The sequence below is a fragment of the Chanodichthys erythropterus genome, chromosome 10 (assembly GCF_024489055.1).
Source record: "Chanodichthys erythropterus isolate Z2021 chromosome 10, ASM2448905v1, whole genome shotgun sequence".
NCBI classification, from domain to species: domain Eukaryota; kingdom Metazoa; phylum Chordata; class Actinopteri; order Cypriniformes; family Xenocyprididae; genus Chanodichthys; species Chanodichthys erythropterus.
This window is the reverse complement of record NC_090230.1, coordinates 51074176-51092211: the sequence shown is the minus strand read 5'-3', so window position 1 is coordinate 51092211 and position 18036 is coordinate 51074176. Positions and strand designations below refer to the sequence as shown.

At 36.8% G+C, this 18036-nt stretch overlaps 1 protein-coding gene across 1 annotated transcript; it reads left to right on the top strand.

Annotated features, from left to right (window-relative positions):
• Window positions 1–1292: 1292 nt before the first annotated feature.
• On the top strand, window positions 1293–18003 carry bnip3lb (BCL2 interacting protein 3 like b). The gene is made up of 6 exons (XM_067398092.1): window positions 1293–1536; window positions 9539–9758; window positions 10456–10528; window positions 10637–10734; window positions 12605–12754; window positions 14621–18003. The coding sequence occupies exons 1-6, from the start codon at window positions 1458–1460 to the stop codon at window positions 14667–14669; spliced, it is 669 nt and encodes a 222-aa protein (XP_067254193.1). The 5' UTR covers window positions 1293–1457; the 3' UTR covers window positions 14670–18003.
• Window positions 18004–18036: the final 33 nt, after the last annotated feature.

Sequence of the window (18036 nt, the reverse complement as noted above, 5' to 3'; positions counted from 1 at the left end):
TATCGACAGCAAGCTCACGTTCAGATCTGCCTCCATCCGATCACCAACCCATAGGCGTAATTTATAATCTTCCTAGCATTGTTCGGGAAGCAGACACTGTCAGTTTAAATCTAGACTAAAAACGCATCTCTTTAACCTGGCATACACATATCACATTATCAATTTATATTTTCAAATCCGTTAAAGGATTAATTAGGCTGCATAAATTAGGTCAGCCGGAACCAGGAACACTTCCTATAACACCAGATGTACTCGTTACATCGGAAGAAGAATGGCATCTACGCTAATAGTCTTTCTGTTTATCCCAAGCTTACCGTAGTCAACCGGATCATATCCAGGTGAGACCAAGGACCTGTACCTTGACATGACCAAAACGCAGCCCTGAAGTATCAGCAGAGATTGAGTCAAGATTATCCACTGTGAAGGCCTCATCAACAAGACAAACAGTAGCGTAGCTCCTCAACAACCGTCCATACCGGCGTGATGAATACAATCCTCAACTGGATGGAACTGAAATAAATACTTTGAATGTTGCTATCCTATCAGACTTATGATAGCAGCCTGAGTCGTAACAAAGCACTGTTCGCCAGAGGAGAACTGGCCCCCCAACTAAGCCTGGTTTCTCCCAAGGTTTTTTTCTCCATTTTAACACTTGTTTGCCACCTGATGTCACCTGTTGGAGTTTGGGTTCCTTGCCGCTGTCGCCTTTGGCTTGCTTAGTTGGGGACACTTGACATTTGACTTGACATTTGATATTCAACAGTGCTTTGATCTGCCTGCATTGACACTATTCATTAAGAGCTGCTGTGCAGCCAAAATAATGTACCAGTTTTCAATGTAAAGCTGCTTTGACACAATCTACATTGTAAAAAGCGCTATATAAATGAAGGTGACTTGACTTGACTTAAATATACACCAGTGTCCACTAAATGGGTACTAGGAAATCTGGAATAGATGGCAGTTGAAACTAAAGGATAAACACTGACAATTAGTAAATAGTTATTAGCAACAATTGGAATACATACTAGTTTAAAATGGACAGTTGATATCTGATACACAGATAGCAAATTTCAGTGGTTAAAAGTTGCCAATTGTTACCATGGGGGGAGGTGGAGATCGTTTTAAGAAATAAATGTTAAATGGGCTTGCCATATGACATTTCAATTTATTGACAAGCTGTGTCCATAATTCACGTGCGTTTTATAAATAAGCAGTCCTCTGACTCCATTACGCAATGTTAGTGTCTTTGTTTTTAGATAGGCACCCGTTTGCGCCACTTTTGCGCTGCAGGAAATCTGCGCTCCCAAAACTGTTCTGAGGTCAGCCATAGAAAGCAGTTAACGAATCTAAAAGGGTCCGCTCCACATTCCGTCCGATCCGCTGTCAGACTCCGCCACGAGTGAGCGCGCAAGTGTGAATGTGCGCGCAGAGCGTGTTCGTGCAGTGCTGACAGTCTTATGCAAGCCGCCCTACACAGAGCCACGATGTCTGACGCTGCTGCTCCAGCAGACAACAACGGGGAGCCTGGATTAAACGGTATGTACAGCCGGTACACCTCGCTGTGTTGTTTTGACATCTATAAACTCTGTTAAAGAAGCCTTTGACTTGTCTGTATTGTTGTTTTTTGATACTTTTAATTATTTTGCTTAATGTAAAACCCGCTTTTTTTCAGTTCCAGTCAACATTTTTGTGCCATTATAGAGAGGGGGAGGGCGGGGTGTACTGTGAAACATGTGCGTCATGTTTATTGACAAGCGTTCTGTCCAATGGCCGTTGAGGATGTGGGTTGAGGCGGGTCTTAAAAAGTGATGGACATTAGTCTAAACCAGTAGTTTGACTCTACGTTTTCAAGAGGCTGGCCAAAGCCGATGTCAACAAGGCGAGAACTATATCGACTCGAAAATGGAGATTGTGGATGCTTGAAACCTCATTTTATTCCTTTCATAAATATGTAAAATATTCACGTGTTCCTCTGGCGTGATTAAGAGATAGGACTCTAAGAAACAATATTTTATTCATATTTGTTTGACTTGTAACGCATGACATGTGGCAGCGAATACGGTCTTTGTTTGAAATGTGTGAGGTTGCAAACAAACTGGTCTAGTAATTAGTCTCTGACCACTTTGATTTAACTTAACTTGTAATTAAAATAACTTAGTAGACGAAAAACCATATGAAATGCAGTTAAAAAATAAGTTGAAGCCGAAAAAGTACACATTAACATCTACTTCCAGAGCATAAACAAATAGGTCATTATCATACTGTGTGTGTGTGTGTGTGTGTGTGTGTGTGTGTGTGGATTTGCCCAAAAAATCTTTGTCATGCTACTATTCAAAGTCCATATTTGTCTGGGGAGACATTGTATATACAATTTTTGGTTGCAACATGAGAAGATGCGTTAACGTTATAGGAGACTTAGATGCGTTAACGTTATAGGAGACTTAGATGCGTTAACGTTATAGGAGACCTATAAATCTTCTTGAAATTCTTGGTGTGCTTTCTGAAATGCAAAGAGCAGACTGCTAAATCTCGCTGTCTGAATATTCAGACCGCGGAAGTATACTTCAACTGCCATACAATGTAAACAACTGATACTGTAATGTAATGCTGAGTGAGAGAGCTACGTGACTAACGCACTAGTCCTCACAGCTGTGAGTGACCCTAGCTCAGGACACCCGTTAATAAATTCTACTATGGTGAAGGATCGGGTCATGAATATCAATCACCTACCGATCCAGTACGCCTTACTGATTGGCTTAAAGGCAGACGTTAGAAGGTGAGCGTTAGTCAACTGGCCAATAAACGAATGGCAAAGGCTTGTTTAATGAATATTAATGAAGCTACGTGACCGAACGGTGTAGCAGTGTGAGCATAACTTAGTTGATATTCATAAGCTAAAGCTTTCATCATAGTAGGATTCGTAATTCTATTTCTAGCAGAAGCGAATGTGGTCCAGACTGTGTCTAAGTGTGGAAAGTGACAGAAAGAAAGTCAAGAAATAGAATTGGGAGTGTTAGGGAAATGAGTCATGATATTTTGAGATCGTGAACAGTATCACGATCTTTGCATCAGGTAATGTAGGCTGGGTTCGCATCATTTCATATATTTATATGAAATGTTAAGTTTCATTATCATTTCATATATGAAAAAGAAATGTTATGCTAAGTTCATCTGTTACATTAAAAGATAGGCTGCAAATAATCATCATTTAACCTTTAATTGTTTCTTAATGTAAAGAGAATGTGGAAAATAGCAATGAAAATTACATTTTTGGCCTCAAAAAAAACTTCACTAACATCATAAAATGAATCTTAAAAATATATGAACCCTGTATTCATATTAATTTTGCTGAATGCATTTAACAATTTTGCAATTTTGATACAGACAGTGGTTTTTCACACTTTCTTTTCAAATCATTTTTCTCAATGAATTTTGTGGCCTTTGAGTTTTGCATTCACTACATTTTAAGAACCAACTATCATCAGACAGCACCACAGTCCCATTATCTCATACAGTGCTCGGTTTCCCACAAATGAGGCAGATTTACTTGGCCAGATCTCAATGTGATGAACGCAGCTTTCAAATGCACTAGTGCTGAACACTAGTGAATCTGGGAGATTCTTCAGGAAAAGTGAAATGACATCTTAGTGTTGGCCAGGTTCTTTTGGTGTAACAGATGGCACAGTGTTTGCTCATTGTTTGTTTGACCATTTGGATCAGTCTCGCTGTGTACTAGACATGAGGACTGCTAGGAGAATGTGTGAAGAGACTTGTTGAGACCAATAGATGAATCTCACAAAACCTGTCAAAAACATGTACGGGTCATATTTCTTTTCTTCCATGAAGTCGAAAGAATAGAGACTATATAATATTATTACATACTAATTTTATGTGACAGTTGTGTTTTAACCTTTTTTAAATTAAAAGTTGTTGATAATATTCTGTATTTGTTCTGAAAAAACAAAAATATACATAAATAGTCTTGTAATTTTCAATTTATGCATAAATTATGGCCTTTAAATACAACCCAAATTCCAGAAATGTTTGGGACATTTTTTAAATTTGAATAAACTGAAAACTAAAAGACCTTCAAAAATCACAAGAGCCAAAGGAACATAGATAACATAACAAATGTTTAAACTAAGAAATTTTACAATTTTATGCACAAATTCTCATTTCAAATTTGATGCCTGCTGCAGGTCTCAAAATAGTTGGGGCAGAGACATGTTTGCCATGGTGTGGCATCTCTTCTTTTCAAAAAAGTGTGAAGACGTCTGGGCGTCTCTTCTACGACAAAGCCATGCTTCTATAATAGCTGCAGTATGTGGTTTTGCATTGTCCTGTTGAAATACAGAAGGCCTTCCCTGAAATAGAAGTCGTCTGGAGGGGAGCATATGTTGCTCTAAAACCTTTATATACCTTTCAGCATTGAAAACATGCAAGCTGCCCATACTGTATGTAATTATGCACCACCATACCATCACAGATGCTGGCTTTTGAGCTGAACGCTGATAACAAGCTGGAAGGTCTCCCTCCTCTTTAGCCCGGAGGACACAGCGTCCGTGATTTCCAACAAGAATGTCAAATTTGGACCATAGAACGTTTTTTCACTTTGAAACAGTCCATTTTAAATGAGCTTTGGCCCACAGGACACAACGGCGCTTCTGGACCATGTTCACATATGGCTTCCTTTTTGCATGATAGAGCTTTAGTTGGCATCTGCAGATGGCACGGCGGATTGTGTTTACCGACATCATGCTGATGAGTGATGCAGTGTCGTCTGAGGCCCTGAAGACCACGGGCATCCAATAAAGGTCTTCTGCCTTGTCCCTTATGAGATTTCTTCAGTTTCTCTGAATCTTTTGATGATGCTATGCTCTGTAGATGATGAGATTTGCAAAGCCTTTGCAATTTTACATTGAACATTGTTTTTAAAGTATTCCACAATCTTTTTATGCACTCTTTCACAGCTTTGCCCATCTTTACTTCTGAGATACTCTGCCTCCCTAAAACATCCCTTTTATATCTAATCATGTTACAGACCTGATATCAGTTAACTTAATTAGTTGCTAGATGTTCAACTTTTTTGAGACCTGTAGCAGGCATCAAATTTGAAATGAGCTCATTTAATGGATAAAAGTGTAACATTTCTCCGTTTAAACATTTGTTATGTTACCTATGTTCTATTGTAAATAAAATATTGGCTCATGTGATTTGAAAGTCTTTTAGTTTTCATTTTATTCAAATTTAAAAAACAAATCTGCAGTAATTAAATATGTTTAATAACTTAATTGTAATTGTAATCACATAATGCAAAATAAATAAATAGTCCTAAAATGTCTTTCTTTTCTTTTTGCTAAATATAATTTCTTATTTTTTGTTTTGTAAGATTCACTTATCTTACCACAGAAGTTTGTGTTACATGTGTTGCAGCCCTGATGCTTTAGGGTTTCATAAATGAGCATAAGCCTCTGTAATACTATCATACATCTGATCTTTTGATCTATGCCTGTTTCCTGATGACAGCCAAAGCAGCATGTTCCAACGTTGGCCAGAATGTTCAGCTTGCCTGCTGCCATAGCAACACTGTTTGTGTCAGTGGATTGAAACAAAGGTCAGTAGACTCTAGCGCGGCCGAGTTCAACAAGCCTGCATGTCCCTACCGATGGGAAGACGCAGTTGAGTAAAGTCAATGCAGGACCCATGTCACATGATCCATGTTTGCTCAACCCAGGGAAGTCATGTGGACCTTCTTTGTCTTCCTCTTTTTATTTTCCTGGAAGTGGGGCTTTGGCTTGCTAGGCATTCGGTTTATACTTAGCTCATCCTGGTTGGTCAGCAGCATGTAGCTGGTGAACCGGAGCGGCGTGTTAAGCCAGTGGTAAACAGAGGATTCTCTGTGCGATAACACAGAGGTTTCTGATGAGACAGCAGAGCAGATGTGGGTGAAAGGGGAACACCAAAAGCTTCCCATGCTCATCCCTGTTTCATGGATGAAAGGAGTCTGTGTGTTTGTGTTTGTATTTATCAGGCCATCCTCTGGGGAGTGTGTTCCTGCTCAGACTCACGTAGAGCATGCGGTGGTGAGGTCAGCTGTGAGTTATATATCAGTGAGCCAGAGAGGGAGGCATTTACTGCCCTTTCACCACACAGTAAATAGAAGTTAAGCCTGAGCACCATCCTTGACTTACAGGGAGATCTCACTGTATCAGTGCCTCATTGAATGGTGGATGCAGTGTCATTTCCTGGTCACATTTCACCCCAAAATTGTTTTATAAAAAAATTATCTACATTTTTTTTTTTTGCATTGCATTGCATTACAATGTTATTTTAACGTTTAATCTTATGCTATAAGTACATTTGGATATAATCAACATGACGTTTTGTTTTTGTAGTTAATGTCAGTGTTGATTCTCATTATAATACAGGATTTTTGTACTGTATTACATTTTTTTTTTACATTTTTAATGTCAATAATTTAGAGTTTTTATCTAGTCCAAGCTTTGAGGTCATTTACATTAACATATCCAAAAAACACTAGAACACTGTTATAAATTTTGTTGACTTGTGTACCTACATTATTCCAAATGTTTCCAGCAATGTGTAAATCCAGACCATGTCTTTGCATTGCCTGTCATGATGATATGACACCTACATTACCCTTGATTTTTTTATTTTTTTTTATTTTTTTATTTTTTTTACTTATGTAGAAACCATAACAACACCAAACACACCTTAATATATTAAGTGATTTATTAGACAGGTGAGCAACTGCTTAGATACCTTTATCAAGAAAAAAAAAAGTAATAGTATATAGCTCAACACGGTTAGTCGTGTTTTTTTTTTTTTATTTACCACGAGTAACATGTTTTTAGTAACAGTAGCATTTTCTCCACCATACAGTGTTTTAAAATAAATTGCATGCCATTTAGTAACACAAGTCATCCAGCTTTTATTAATGTGATATTCTAATATCGATCTAGCTTGCTGCAATGTGTAACAAGTGTCTCATACCAGCCACTGAGCAAATGCACAGAGTAACGTTAATAAAACTTTCAACACACTCAAATGTATTTTTAAAGGTGCCATCGAATGGAAAATTGAATTTAACTTGGCATAGTTGAATAAAAAGAGTTCAGTACATGAAAATGACATACAGTGAGTCTCAAACACCATTGTTTCTTCCTGCTTGTGTAAATCTCATTTGTTTAAAAGACCTCAGAAGAAAAGGCAAATCTCAACATAACACCGACTGTTACGTAAAAGTTGGGATCATTAATATGTACGCCCCCAATATTTGCATATGCCAGCTCATGTTCAAGGCATTAGACAAGGGCAGAACGTCTGGATGTGTACAGCCGAATCATCAGACTATGTAAGCAAGCAAGGACAATAGTGAAAAATGGCAGATGGAGCAATAATAACTGACATGATCCATGATAGCATGATATTTTTAGTGATATTTGTAAATTGTCTTTCTAAATGTTTCGTTAGCATGTTGCTAATGTACTGTTAAATGTGGTTGAAGATACCATCATTTCTTACTGTATTCACGGAGACAAGTCATTATTTTCATTATTAAACACTTGCAGTAAATCTCTCCAACAGTGTGTAATGTTAGCCCGTTAGCCATGGAGCACTATCAAACTAGTTCAGAATCAAATGTAAACATCCAAATAAATACTATACTCACATGATCTGATGTATGCATGCAGCATGCATGACGAACACTTTGTAAAGATCCATTTTGAGGGTTATATTAGCTGTGTGAACTTTGTTTATGCTGTTCAAGGCAAGCGCGAGCTCCGGGGGCGGGGAGTATGAGGAATTAAAGACGTTCGATGGCACCTTTTAATATGATTGTTTTGACCAAGTAAAACGTTGTGCATCACCCCACAATTTTAATTCATCAAATGAAGTGACCTGTATGGGTAGTAATTCAGCACTTGCAGCTGTTTCATTAGAATGAAATAAAATTATGTGTATTTTAAGATATTTAAAATATAAAATTTTAAATATATTTATTATATATTTTAAGTGAACAAACTCAAGTCTAACAGTTCAAGTTCAGGGAAGAAGGAGGTGAATGTTAATCGTAACTTTAATCGTAAAATATGCATAAACAAAAAAAACCGACTGCAGCATAAAAGCATAATAAAAACAGCAGCGTAAAATATCCCAGGCTTTTGGCCGGCTCCCTTCTTCATACCACAGTAATGTTAATAAAACTTTAATGCATTAGCTCACCATAATTTCTGCCTGAGCCCCATCTGATTGCTTTTCATCTGCTGTGGAGTTGAAGACGACAACTCCCATGACTCCACACTCATTCACTAGCGGAGAAAAAATAACTTTCATTAATTTAAAAATTATAGTCTGATTCCTCAGGAATTCTTGCTTGTCAACTGCACTATTTTATTTTTTTTTTTTTTAAATAGTTATACACATTTAATTGGACATTACATAATGACTTTCTATTAATTCAGTGTCTTTTGCAATGAGCACCACATTTTTAAGATTTCACCTTTGAAAAACTTTTCACTTACAGTACTAATGCTTGAATACTATACATGGTATTAATGAAAATGTTTCCATAACATTACAAAAAACAGGATTTATTTTCTTTAAAGCTGCAGTCCGTACGTTTAGCCTCTTTGTCGCCATCTCTGTTTGAAACCTGCAATTGCAGTTATTTGAGGAATTATCATCTTTACATGGGTTGCGCATTGGCACAGCTCCTCAGTGTGGATGAATCTAATGCTTTGAGGAGAATGTGTGGCTGTCAGTCACCGCACCGGTAGATACTGTACTTCGGAAAGACAGATTGTAGTATTACTAAAATAAGAATTTTCACTGGAAAATCTAAACAAATAACAAATCTTTTCTTCTGACCAACTGAGAGAAGAAAAAAAAATTACAATAAATATGCTGATTAAATCTAATGATTGCTTAACTCATATCACATTAAGCCGTGCAAATTATTATTATTGTTATACTTTGCGCTAAAATTGCTCATGTTAACAACATGCCATACCATACAATCCACCATCAAAATAATATGTTTAATTATTCCAGCTGCAGTGAGAAAAGGCTATAAATGATCTGCCACCTGCAGCATCCTCACATGTGATATTGCCTACTAGCTGGGACTCCTTCTTTATGTAAACAGATGTGATGTAATGACACAAAGACGAAATTTCTCGCAGAAATCTACCAGTGCCACCCGAATTATAAAACATTATTACAAGCTTACCATTGTGATTCGGGCTAAGGTAATGAGATAGTTTTGAACACTGGCTGGTTATGTACTTGCTCAAAAACTGATTTTGGATCATTTTTAACCATAAAAAGTTATGGACTGCAGCTTAAAGCAAAGAATGATTTGGGGGGATCAATTATGAACCAAAATGAGCTTTGTGAGATTTTGTCCGTACATATTTATTAAAATAGTTAAAAACATTTTATTAAAAATATTTTGTTTTTAACTTAAAAAAAAAAGTTATTGTTGTGATAGTTTTGTGATTTCTTTTTTTTTTAGGGTCATGGGTAGAGCTGGAGATGAACAGAAATGCTGCATCTCTCTCTTCCTCCAGCACCTTAGTGCCACCTCCTCTGGACCAGGTAGTAGAGGAGGATGATGGGATGGTCGGGGGGCTGGAACATGTTCCCTCATCGTCTTCCATCCACAATGGAGACATGGAAAAAATCCTGCTAGATGCCCAGCACGAATCCAGCCGTAGTAACTCCTCATGTGACAGGTAGGCAACATATTTAGGTCACATTATGCTATATTTGTAGCAAAAATTAAAACTCTTGTCATTATTTACTCACCCTATCAATTGCACCTTACAAGTTTGAGTATTAGCAAGCATGATTGAGAATTGAGTGAAATCATGAAGGTGTACAGCATGGAATGACATGTTGACAGTTAATGATGACAGAATTTTCATTTGTGAGTGAGCGATCCTTTTAAGATGTTGTTTACATAGTCCACGTGCATATGTATCATCTACAAATGTCATCCGTAATCACAGCTTGAGTTTAATGACCTCATAGATAGAGAGTAGAGCTATAAACATCCATACTGATAGGATACGATCATAATAGCTCTTATCTCACTCAAACTCAGTGAATCATATGATTCATGATCTTAACTGTAAGAATACAGTGTTTCTTTATCATATAGACTCAGGCTAAATACCTTTCACACACTACAGGAATAATTCGCACACACACACACACACAAACAAAAAATGGAGATGTTTAGCAAAATGTCCAAGCTGCTCTTTTCCATACAATGAAAGCTTCAGGTGATTCATATGGCCATAAAAGGACAAAAATTGCAACAAATTATCAATTATCATTAAAGTTGTCTTCTGAAGTTATACAAAATCTTTTTTTGATGAACAGAATGAAATTTAAGCCATTTCTTAACATAACTGCTCACTCCCGCAGCCCTCCTCGACCCCACAGTCCTCAGGATGAAGGACAGATCATTTTTGACGTGGACATGAGGAGGGACAGTCAGGTACTTCCTCTTAAGAACACTGTGGATCATATAATTTATGGAACGTACTCTGGCTTATCTTCATTACCTGTCTGTGTTTGTTTTTGGGTGTGTGTCCGTGTCACTCAGGAGGAAGTCATGGAGAAGATCAGAGATGATGACATCTTAATGAAGGATTCAGACCGGGTGGCAGACTGGTCAAGTAGACCAGAGAATATTCCACCCAAGTAAGACATGTATTATTATCATTGATATACTATTATAGTTTTTAATAATATTTAATAATATAGTTTTTATTCATTTTTATTTCAGTTTTAGTTTTACATCAAGTTATATAATTGTGCAGCAGATTAAACTAAATTAAAATGAGAATGGTTGTCTTGGCAACTTGCTGAGATAAAATAATTTTAAGTTTAATGGTTTTAGCTTTAGTTTTTGTTAACTATAACCCTGCTAGCATACAGATATTTCCACAAGCCATGATCAAATGTTTTTCGAGCATCAGTCAAAACCTACTGAGCTAGTCATAGATGCAAACTCCTCACCTTTCAGTGAGAATTCACCTTTTTGAGATCAAAATAAGTCACCTATGGGATTTGCAAGATACAATGAGAAAGTGTTTTTATTGGAGGGGGGGATACTTACACTTACAAAGGTACTTGTGAACTTACAAGGGTAAATAAAGAAGTACTGTACAGTGTTTCCTTTACTCTTTACTTTAAAACTCATGTCTATAATGGGTAATATTTTATGTATTTGAAGTCTGAGATGAGGCAAACAGTATTGCCATCCAATCAGCCAATATTGTCTTAAATATCCTGTATAGCACTTTGTCTTTTATAACATGATATTTTAATCAAATGTTGATTTTGGTAAAATGTTGCAATAATATGTAAATGTTTTCGTGAAAAAAATTACAGTTTTGGACATATAGGGTAATAAAAAATAAATTAAAAACAAATCCCTTAAAGTAACTACTACGGAAGAGGATTAGGGCCAAGCAATAATAAAAAAATAAAACCATGTTGAGATTAAAGTTGTTACATTTCGAGAAAAAACTCGTTAAATTTCGAGAAAAAAAGTCAAAATAAAATGTTGAGAATAAAGTCATTAAATTATGAGAAAAAAGTCGTTAAATTACGAGAACAAATTCGTTAAATTAAAAATTTGTTCTCATAATTTAACGACTTTTTTCTCATAATTTAATGACTTTATCCTCATAATTTAATGAGTTTATTCTCAACATTTTATCTCGACTTTTTTCTCAAAATTTAACGACATTTTTCTCATAATTTAACGAATTTGTTCTCGTAATTTAACGACTTTTTTCTCATAATTTAATGATATTTTTTATTATTGCTTGGCCCTAATCCTCTTCCGTAAACTACAAATACACATGTAAAGCAAATAACTTAAAAAAAAAAAAAAAATGACCCCGCCCCACGCAATGTTCTCACCTTTTTCCCCCTTACCTGTTTGTATCCCTGGCTAGTTTAATGTTTATGCCCAAATAGACAGCATCCTGACCCCAAAAAAAAACATCCTAAGTGATTTTATATGCTCTTCTTAGGTTGCAGCTGTCACTCTTGCACAGCAAGCATAATAGTACTAACAGTCGATTTTTTGTACATTAGCATGTTGCTAAGCTAACACTTCAAAACACTAATAAGCACTCTTTCAAGTTCACTCCTGTTCAGCAAGTGAATAGTGTTAATCGCTATTGGATCATTCTGACATTAGCATGTAGCTAGGCTACCCCTTCAAAACACTAATCGGCACCAAAACACACTAGCAGGCACAAATGCTGAGTGAAATTATGCAGTGTATAATACCTTTTTGAAATATAATTTACTTTTACTTTTATTTGTCATTGTTAATTTTTGTCTGAACTTGTCACAATGCATTGTGGGATTGCAATGTTGCCAAATTTAGGCCAAAATAAGGCTCCTTGGAACTAAAAACAGTACTTATGCCAGGATTATGCCAATGATTGGGACACATCTATAGTGCTTAGTACTTAGTGTTTTTTGGGTTTTTTTCCTCCAGACGGTATGATGCTGTTTTGATGATGATGTGTGGGATTTATCTTTCTGACAGGGAGTTTCATTTCCGGCACCCGCGACGTTCAGTGACTCTCAGCATGAGGAAGACAGGAGCCATGAAAAAAGGAGGCATCTTCTCTGCTGAGTTCCTCAAAGTGTTTATCCCCTCGCTGCTTCTGTCCCATATTCTGGTCCTGGGTCTCGGGTAGATAAACCTTAAAACACAATCACACATCACACATAGTATATGCTGCCTTCAAGTACACCTAGGAGACATGTATTTGTTATTGCGACATGTTACACATTCAAGTCGGAACCACAACACAAAAGCAGACAGAAAACCTCCAAAATATTATGAACAACAAACCCTAATCTTGCCACTGAAAACCAAAATGACATAAATTATTCAATTCTATTATTTATGCGTCTTATCAAAACTGTTTGTGGTACATAAAGCAAACCATGAAAGTTAAGTAATTAAAGGGATAGTTCACCCAAAAATGATAATCGTATCATCATTTGCTCACCCTCAAGTTGTTCCAAACCTGGATGAATTTCTTTGTTCTGTTGAACACAAATTAAGATATTTTGAAGAAAGTTTGTTACTAGGCTGCTTTGGGGCACCATTGACTTCCATAGTAGAAAAAAAAAATACTATGGAAGTCAATGGTGAACCAGAACTGTTCAGTTTCCCACATTCTTCAAAATATCTTCTTTTGTGTTCAACAGAACAAAGAAATGTTTGGATACAGGTTTGGAACAACTTGAGGGGCAGTAAATGATGACAGAATTTTCATTTTTGGGTGAACTATCCTTTTAAAGGATTAGTTCACTTCTTTTGAGGAAAACATTCCAGGATTTTCCTTCATATTGTGCACTTCAACACCTACCAGTGGGTTAAAGGTCCAAATTGCAGATTAATGCAGCTTCAAAGGGTCCTATGCGATCCCAGAGAGGAATAAGTGTCTTATCTAGAGAAACGATCAGTCATTATTTTAAAAAATAAAATAAAACTTGCTTTTTAAATAAAATAAAATATGCTTTTTAACCACAAATGCTCATCTTGCACTAGCTCTGCAATGTGCCATATATTATGTAATCACGTTGGAAAGGTCAAGCGTGAAGTTGCATTTGAACTTCAGTTTGGACCTTCAACCCTTTGCCATTGAAGTCCATTATATGGAGAAAAATCCTGGAATGTTTTCCTCAAAAACCTTAATTTCTTTTTGAATGAAGAAAGAAAGACTTAAACATCTTGGATGACATGGGGGTGAGTAAATTATCAGGAAATTTTAAAGTCCAGTGTTTTTCCACAATGTTTCAGATCAACACACCCCTTCCAACGGCACAAATTGGAAACTCATTTATCACCTAGAATTCTAACTTTCCCACTCATAAATACAACTTTGCTCAATCATCTATGTGCTTGGAACTCAGAAATGCACTATACTAGACAATTTTGTCAAATCTCGCAGCTAGATTTCTTGAAATAGCCCAGTACCTTGAAAATACAACTCTGTTTCCCAGTGGGCCAATAATAAACCTAAGCACCCTGACTTCTCGAAGTTGCACATAACCAGCCTATCAGACTGAAGCTTGCAGATTTTAGAAAGATTTCACATTTTTGGTTGCAGTAAACATCAAACAGTCCTTGAGCAGTTTGGCAACCACCTTCTTTGAAAACTGTTGCGAACATTTGAGAAATTTTAGTGAAATTTCACAGAAGCTCCATTGTCTATTGTCAATAATATAACGATGTATGAAGCTCAGCTCACACAGAGTTCACTTTCAAACCAAGCAGCTACTGTTGCGAAATCTGCATGGGAAAATCATTTGCCCTCAAACTAAATACCTGTTCATGCAGATTCCTATTGAAATTGGTCAATTTCAACCTCGCAAAACAACGTTGCAAATGAGACCGCACCTAGTGTTCGTATTACACAAGACAATTCACACACCCCGATGACAAACGACTTAACAACAATGTAATATTCTATGTATAAAGTGTCTGACTTTTTAAATTTCTCTTTCTTTTGTGTATCTTGTATCTCAAACTCTATCTCTAATGCAGGGTCTATATCGGGAAAAGACTGACAACACCTACTGCAAGCTCCATTTGAACACAAATCTGATCAAGTGCCTCAGGCATGACCCAGGTGGATTAGGGAGAAAGTAGCAGTTTGTACGAAGAAGCCCCCTGCTGCCCCTTTCTTCTGCTTTTACTTTTTCTCAGCCACCTTTCTTTCCTTTTTCAGTATTTCCTTTAATCATCCTTTCCATGTTGAGAAGTATTAGTGATACACTTCTCTTCATTTCAGGCCCTTTCTTTTTTATCATTTTCTGTATCCCTTTTTCAGTTGTAAATGTTCTTACACCCCCTTAGTAGAAGCATTTAAGTTCATTTTGAAAGTATTTGGGGCATTGCTGAGCATAAACGTGCACACGCTAGCTCTGCTCGATTCGGCTAGGAGGCAGCGACGTGCCTGTTTAGCACCCCTTTCTGGTCCGATCACATGACCCAAGAGTGAGCCACTCACAAGTCATAAAGGATCCCCTTAGTTTTCACCCTCAAATGGGATCAACCAAAATATAGCGACTTTTTGAAGTTATATGAGCATGCCTGAGTGATAGCTAAGATTTCATTTAGTACTAGAAATGCTCTCCATTTAGTTATTTTTATTCAATTTATGGACGGAATTCCAGGATGATGGACTTGGAAGTGTTTTGGGAAGGACAGGGCTCTCCGTAAACCCCAAACTCATCTGGAGAAGATAGAAAATCAATAGCTCAGACACAATACACGTTTCTGACTGTATCGCATGCAATTTTATACCAAGTTTTGCATAATCTTTTACACAACCCTGACAGAGACAACACCTGTTACATTGAAATGTTTAATACATATATTTTTGAATATTTCATCTCATAAACTTAGGTAAAAACCGATCGGGGCTAACGGATCCCTGTATGGGAGAAAAAAAGCTATTATTTATCTGTCCTTGTTTCTCTATGTTTGTTGTGTCATTTTGTTTGCTTATAGTTTCCTTCACATACATATCAGGATCAGTACCTAGTGATTCATAACTAGGCTTCTACAACACAGCCTATTTTGCAGTACCACACAATTCACCATTAGCATTGAGCTGGATTGGATTCAAAAGGACAACGGCTCTAGGGCCAGATTTACTAACAGCTGGCACCAACGCAAACCCTTTTTTTGGCGTTAAAATAGTACTGTCAGGATTTACTAAAGACACGCAGCGAAAAAAAATACGCTGTAAAGGCATTATTTTTGCAGCTGACCTTATTGCATATGCATTTGTAGGAGTTTCCTACAGGAGTTAGTTTAGGAGTTAATTATGCAAGTGATTTAACTAAAGTTTATGCTAGTCAATTTACTGGTATTTGTGCCATTTTATAAAACGGATAGTTCTGACCCTTGATTCTGATTGGTTGAGCCGCGTTCAAAGTCGTTGTAAAATTCCCGAAAACATACATGAGTATTGCTGCACCACTGAGTGTGTATGTTGCTGCTTAGCAACCACTCTTAGCAAGGTAAACATATGTTTGTTCTCTTGATTTTGTTCATTGAAACTTACTGCATTATGTAGAAGAGTATTGTGAGAGAGATATCGAGTGACCGAGAGTATTACCCGCATTCAAATTTAGCATTTTCCTTCAGGTCAGTCCTATGTTCAGAATAAGATATCCATTTGAATTTGCTGTGATCTTGTCCTTTTAACATTTAATTGGTTTCCCTGTTCCCTGCTGACACTGACAGCGCTAGTCAAAGCATTTGTCATTTGCGTCTTGTTCCGTGTTCACAACAAGTTTCAATATAAAAGTCTTTGCGACTGAGTGACTCCGTGCCGCCATCTAACGGCATAATAAATGTAACTTCTGTTGCCGTTCACGGTCAGGGACTATTTTTTCCAGCGGAAGGAAGCCTTTAAATGAATTTACTTCATGAAAGTTGCATTGATACATATTTTTGGCTTTAATATTTGTATTGTGTGGTAACCATTTTATAAAAGCAATAAGCCCCATGAAGCTGTGGTTTACAGTGAATTTATAACAGCTAAGGGGGTTTCTGCTCCGCGTTGTGCCTAACACCCCTTAGCTGTTTCAAATTCACTTTAAACCACAGATTCTTGGGGCTTATTGCTTTAATTTACCGCCCCAAAAAAAGCATGTCTTAAACCAGACGTTAATTTGCGTTGCTCTTGGTAGATTGCGTTGGTCATTATGGAAATGATTCGGCTGCGTCTGTGTTCTGCGCATTGTCAGTAAATCACCCACAGAACTTTCCACTCCCATCAGCACTTTTATGGGATTGCGCTCTCACGCTAATTAACCCTGTTTAATAAATCTGGCTCTTAATGTTTTGCCATGCTGTCTTAGCTGTGTCAAACTTTCTAGAATTTTGATACACACTCTCATACTGATTTATAGCATTTCCATGCTGTTAACTTGAGGGCAACAGTGCAAGAGAAACCTTTCTTCAATTATAGTGATTGTTCACCCCCCCCCCTCCCAAAAAAACCCCAATATTCTTTTATTTACTTTGTGTTGCTCTTTTCCGTATAATGAAAGTTATTGGAGATGATCTGGAAGAGAGCATTTTGGATTTCGTCAAAATATCTACATTTTGTACTTGGACTTACATAAGGTTGAATAATTTTAATGAAAGAATTTTAATTCTCATGAAAGTTATTGACCTCATACACTTACAGTCATAGTCAGACACATTTAGTGAACACTAGCACTCCAGCGCCACAGGTAACACAGTGTTATCCTGGACATGAACAACCCAGTCCTCATCGTTGGGAAAATGATTTGTGTTTTCATCCCTGAAGAGAAGTTATTCTCAAGTCTAGTTGTGGTTTTTGTCTCTTTTTAAGTTTTTTTTGGATGTGTGAACCCATTTCCTTTGTCTTCGTTATCTATCCAAGGAACTATTTATCCTCAAACACAGCTGCCAAAACGGAGAACTCAACTCTTATGAACTTTGTGCCTCATCATGTTTGATACAATGTCCTGTTATCATTTCCTGTCACCATGTGCGTGTTCTGTGCCACAGGCTTTTTCTGTTTGTTGTTTGCACCATCTTCTTTGTGAACATGACTTTTGGAAGGTTTCTCATATGATTTGTTTGTTTGGATTTCTACAACTGAGACAAACTAGAAGAGAAGTTACAGGATAATTAAAGGAGTTTTAGTTCTTTTGTTTATATTGGCATGCAAATTGTGGTTTGAAAGAAGTGAGTGACTCCTTTATGGAGATACTTTCTTCAGACTGCGATGTGATGGTAAAATGAATTGTAGCAAAGTTTGATTTGACAGACCTTTTTTTCAACCCTGTTGGACAATGACAAAGTTTTAAAATTAAAATTTAAAGAACAATCTGCATTTCAGAGACTGTTTTTTTTTTTTTTTTTTTTTACTTCATACATAACATTGCATCAACATACATAATATTTCCATCACT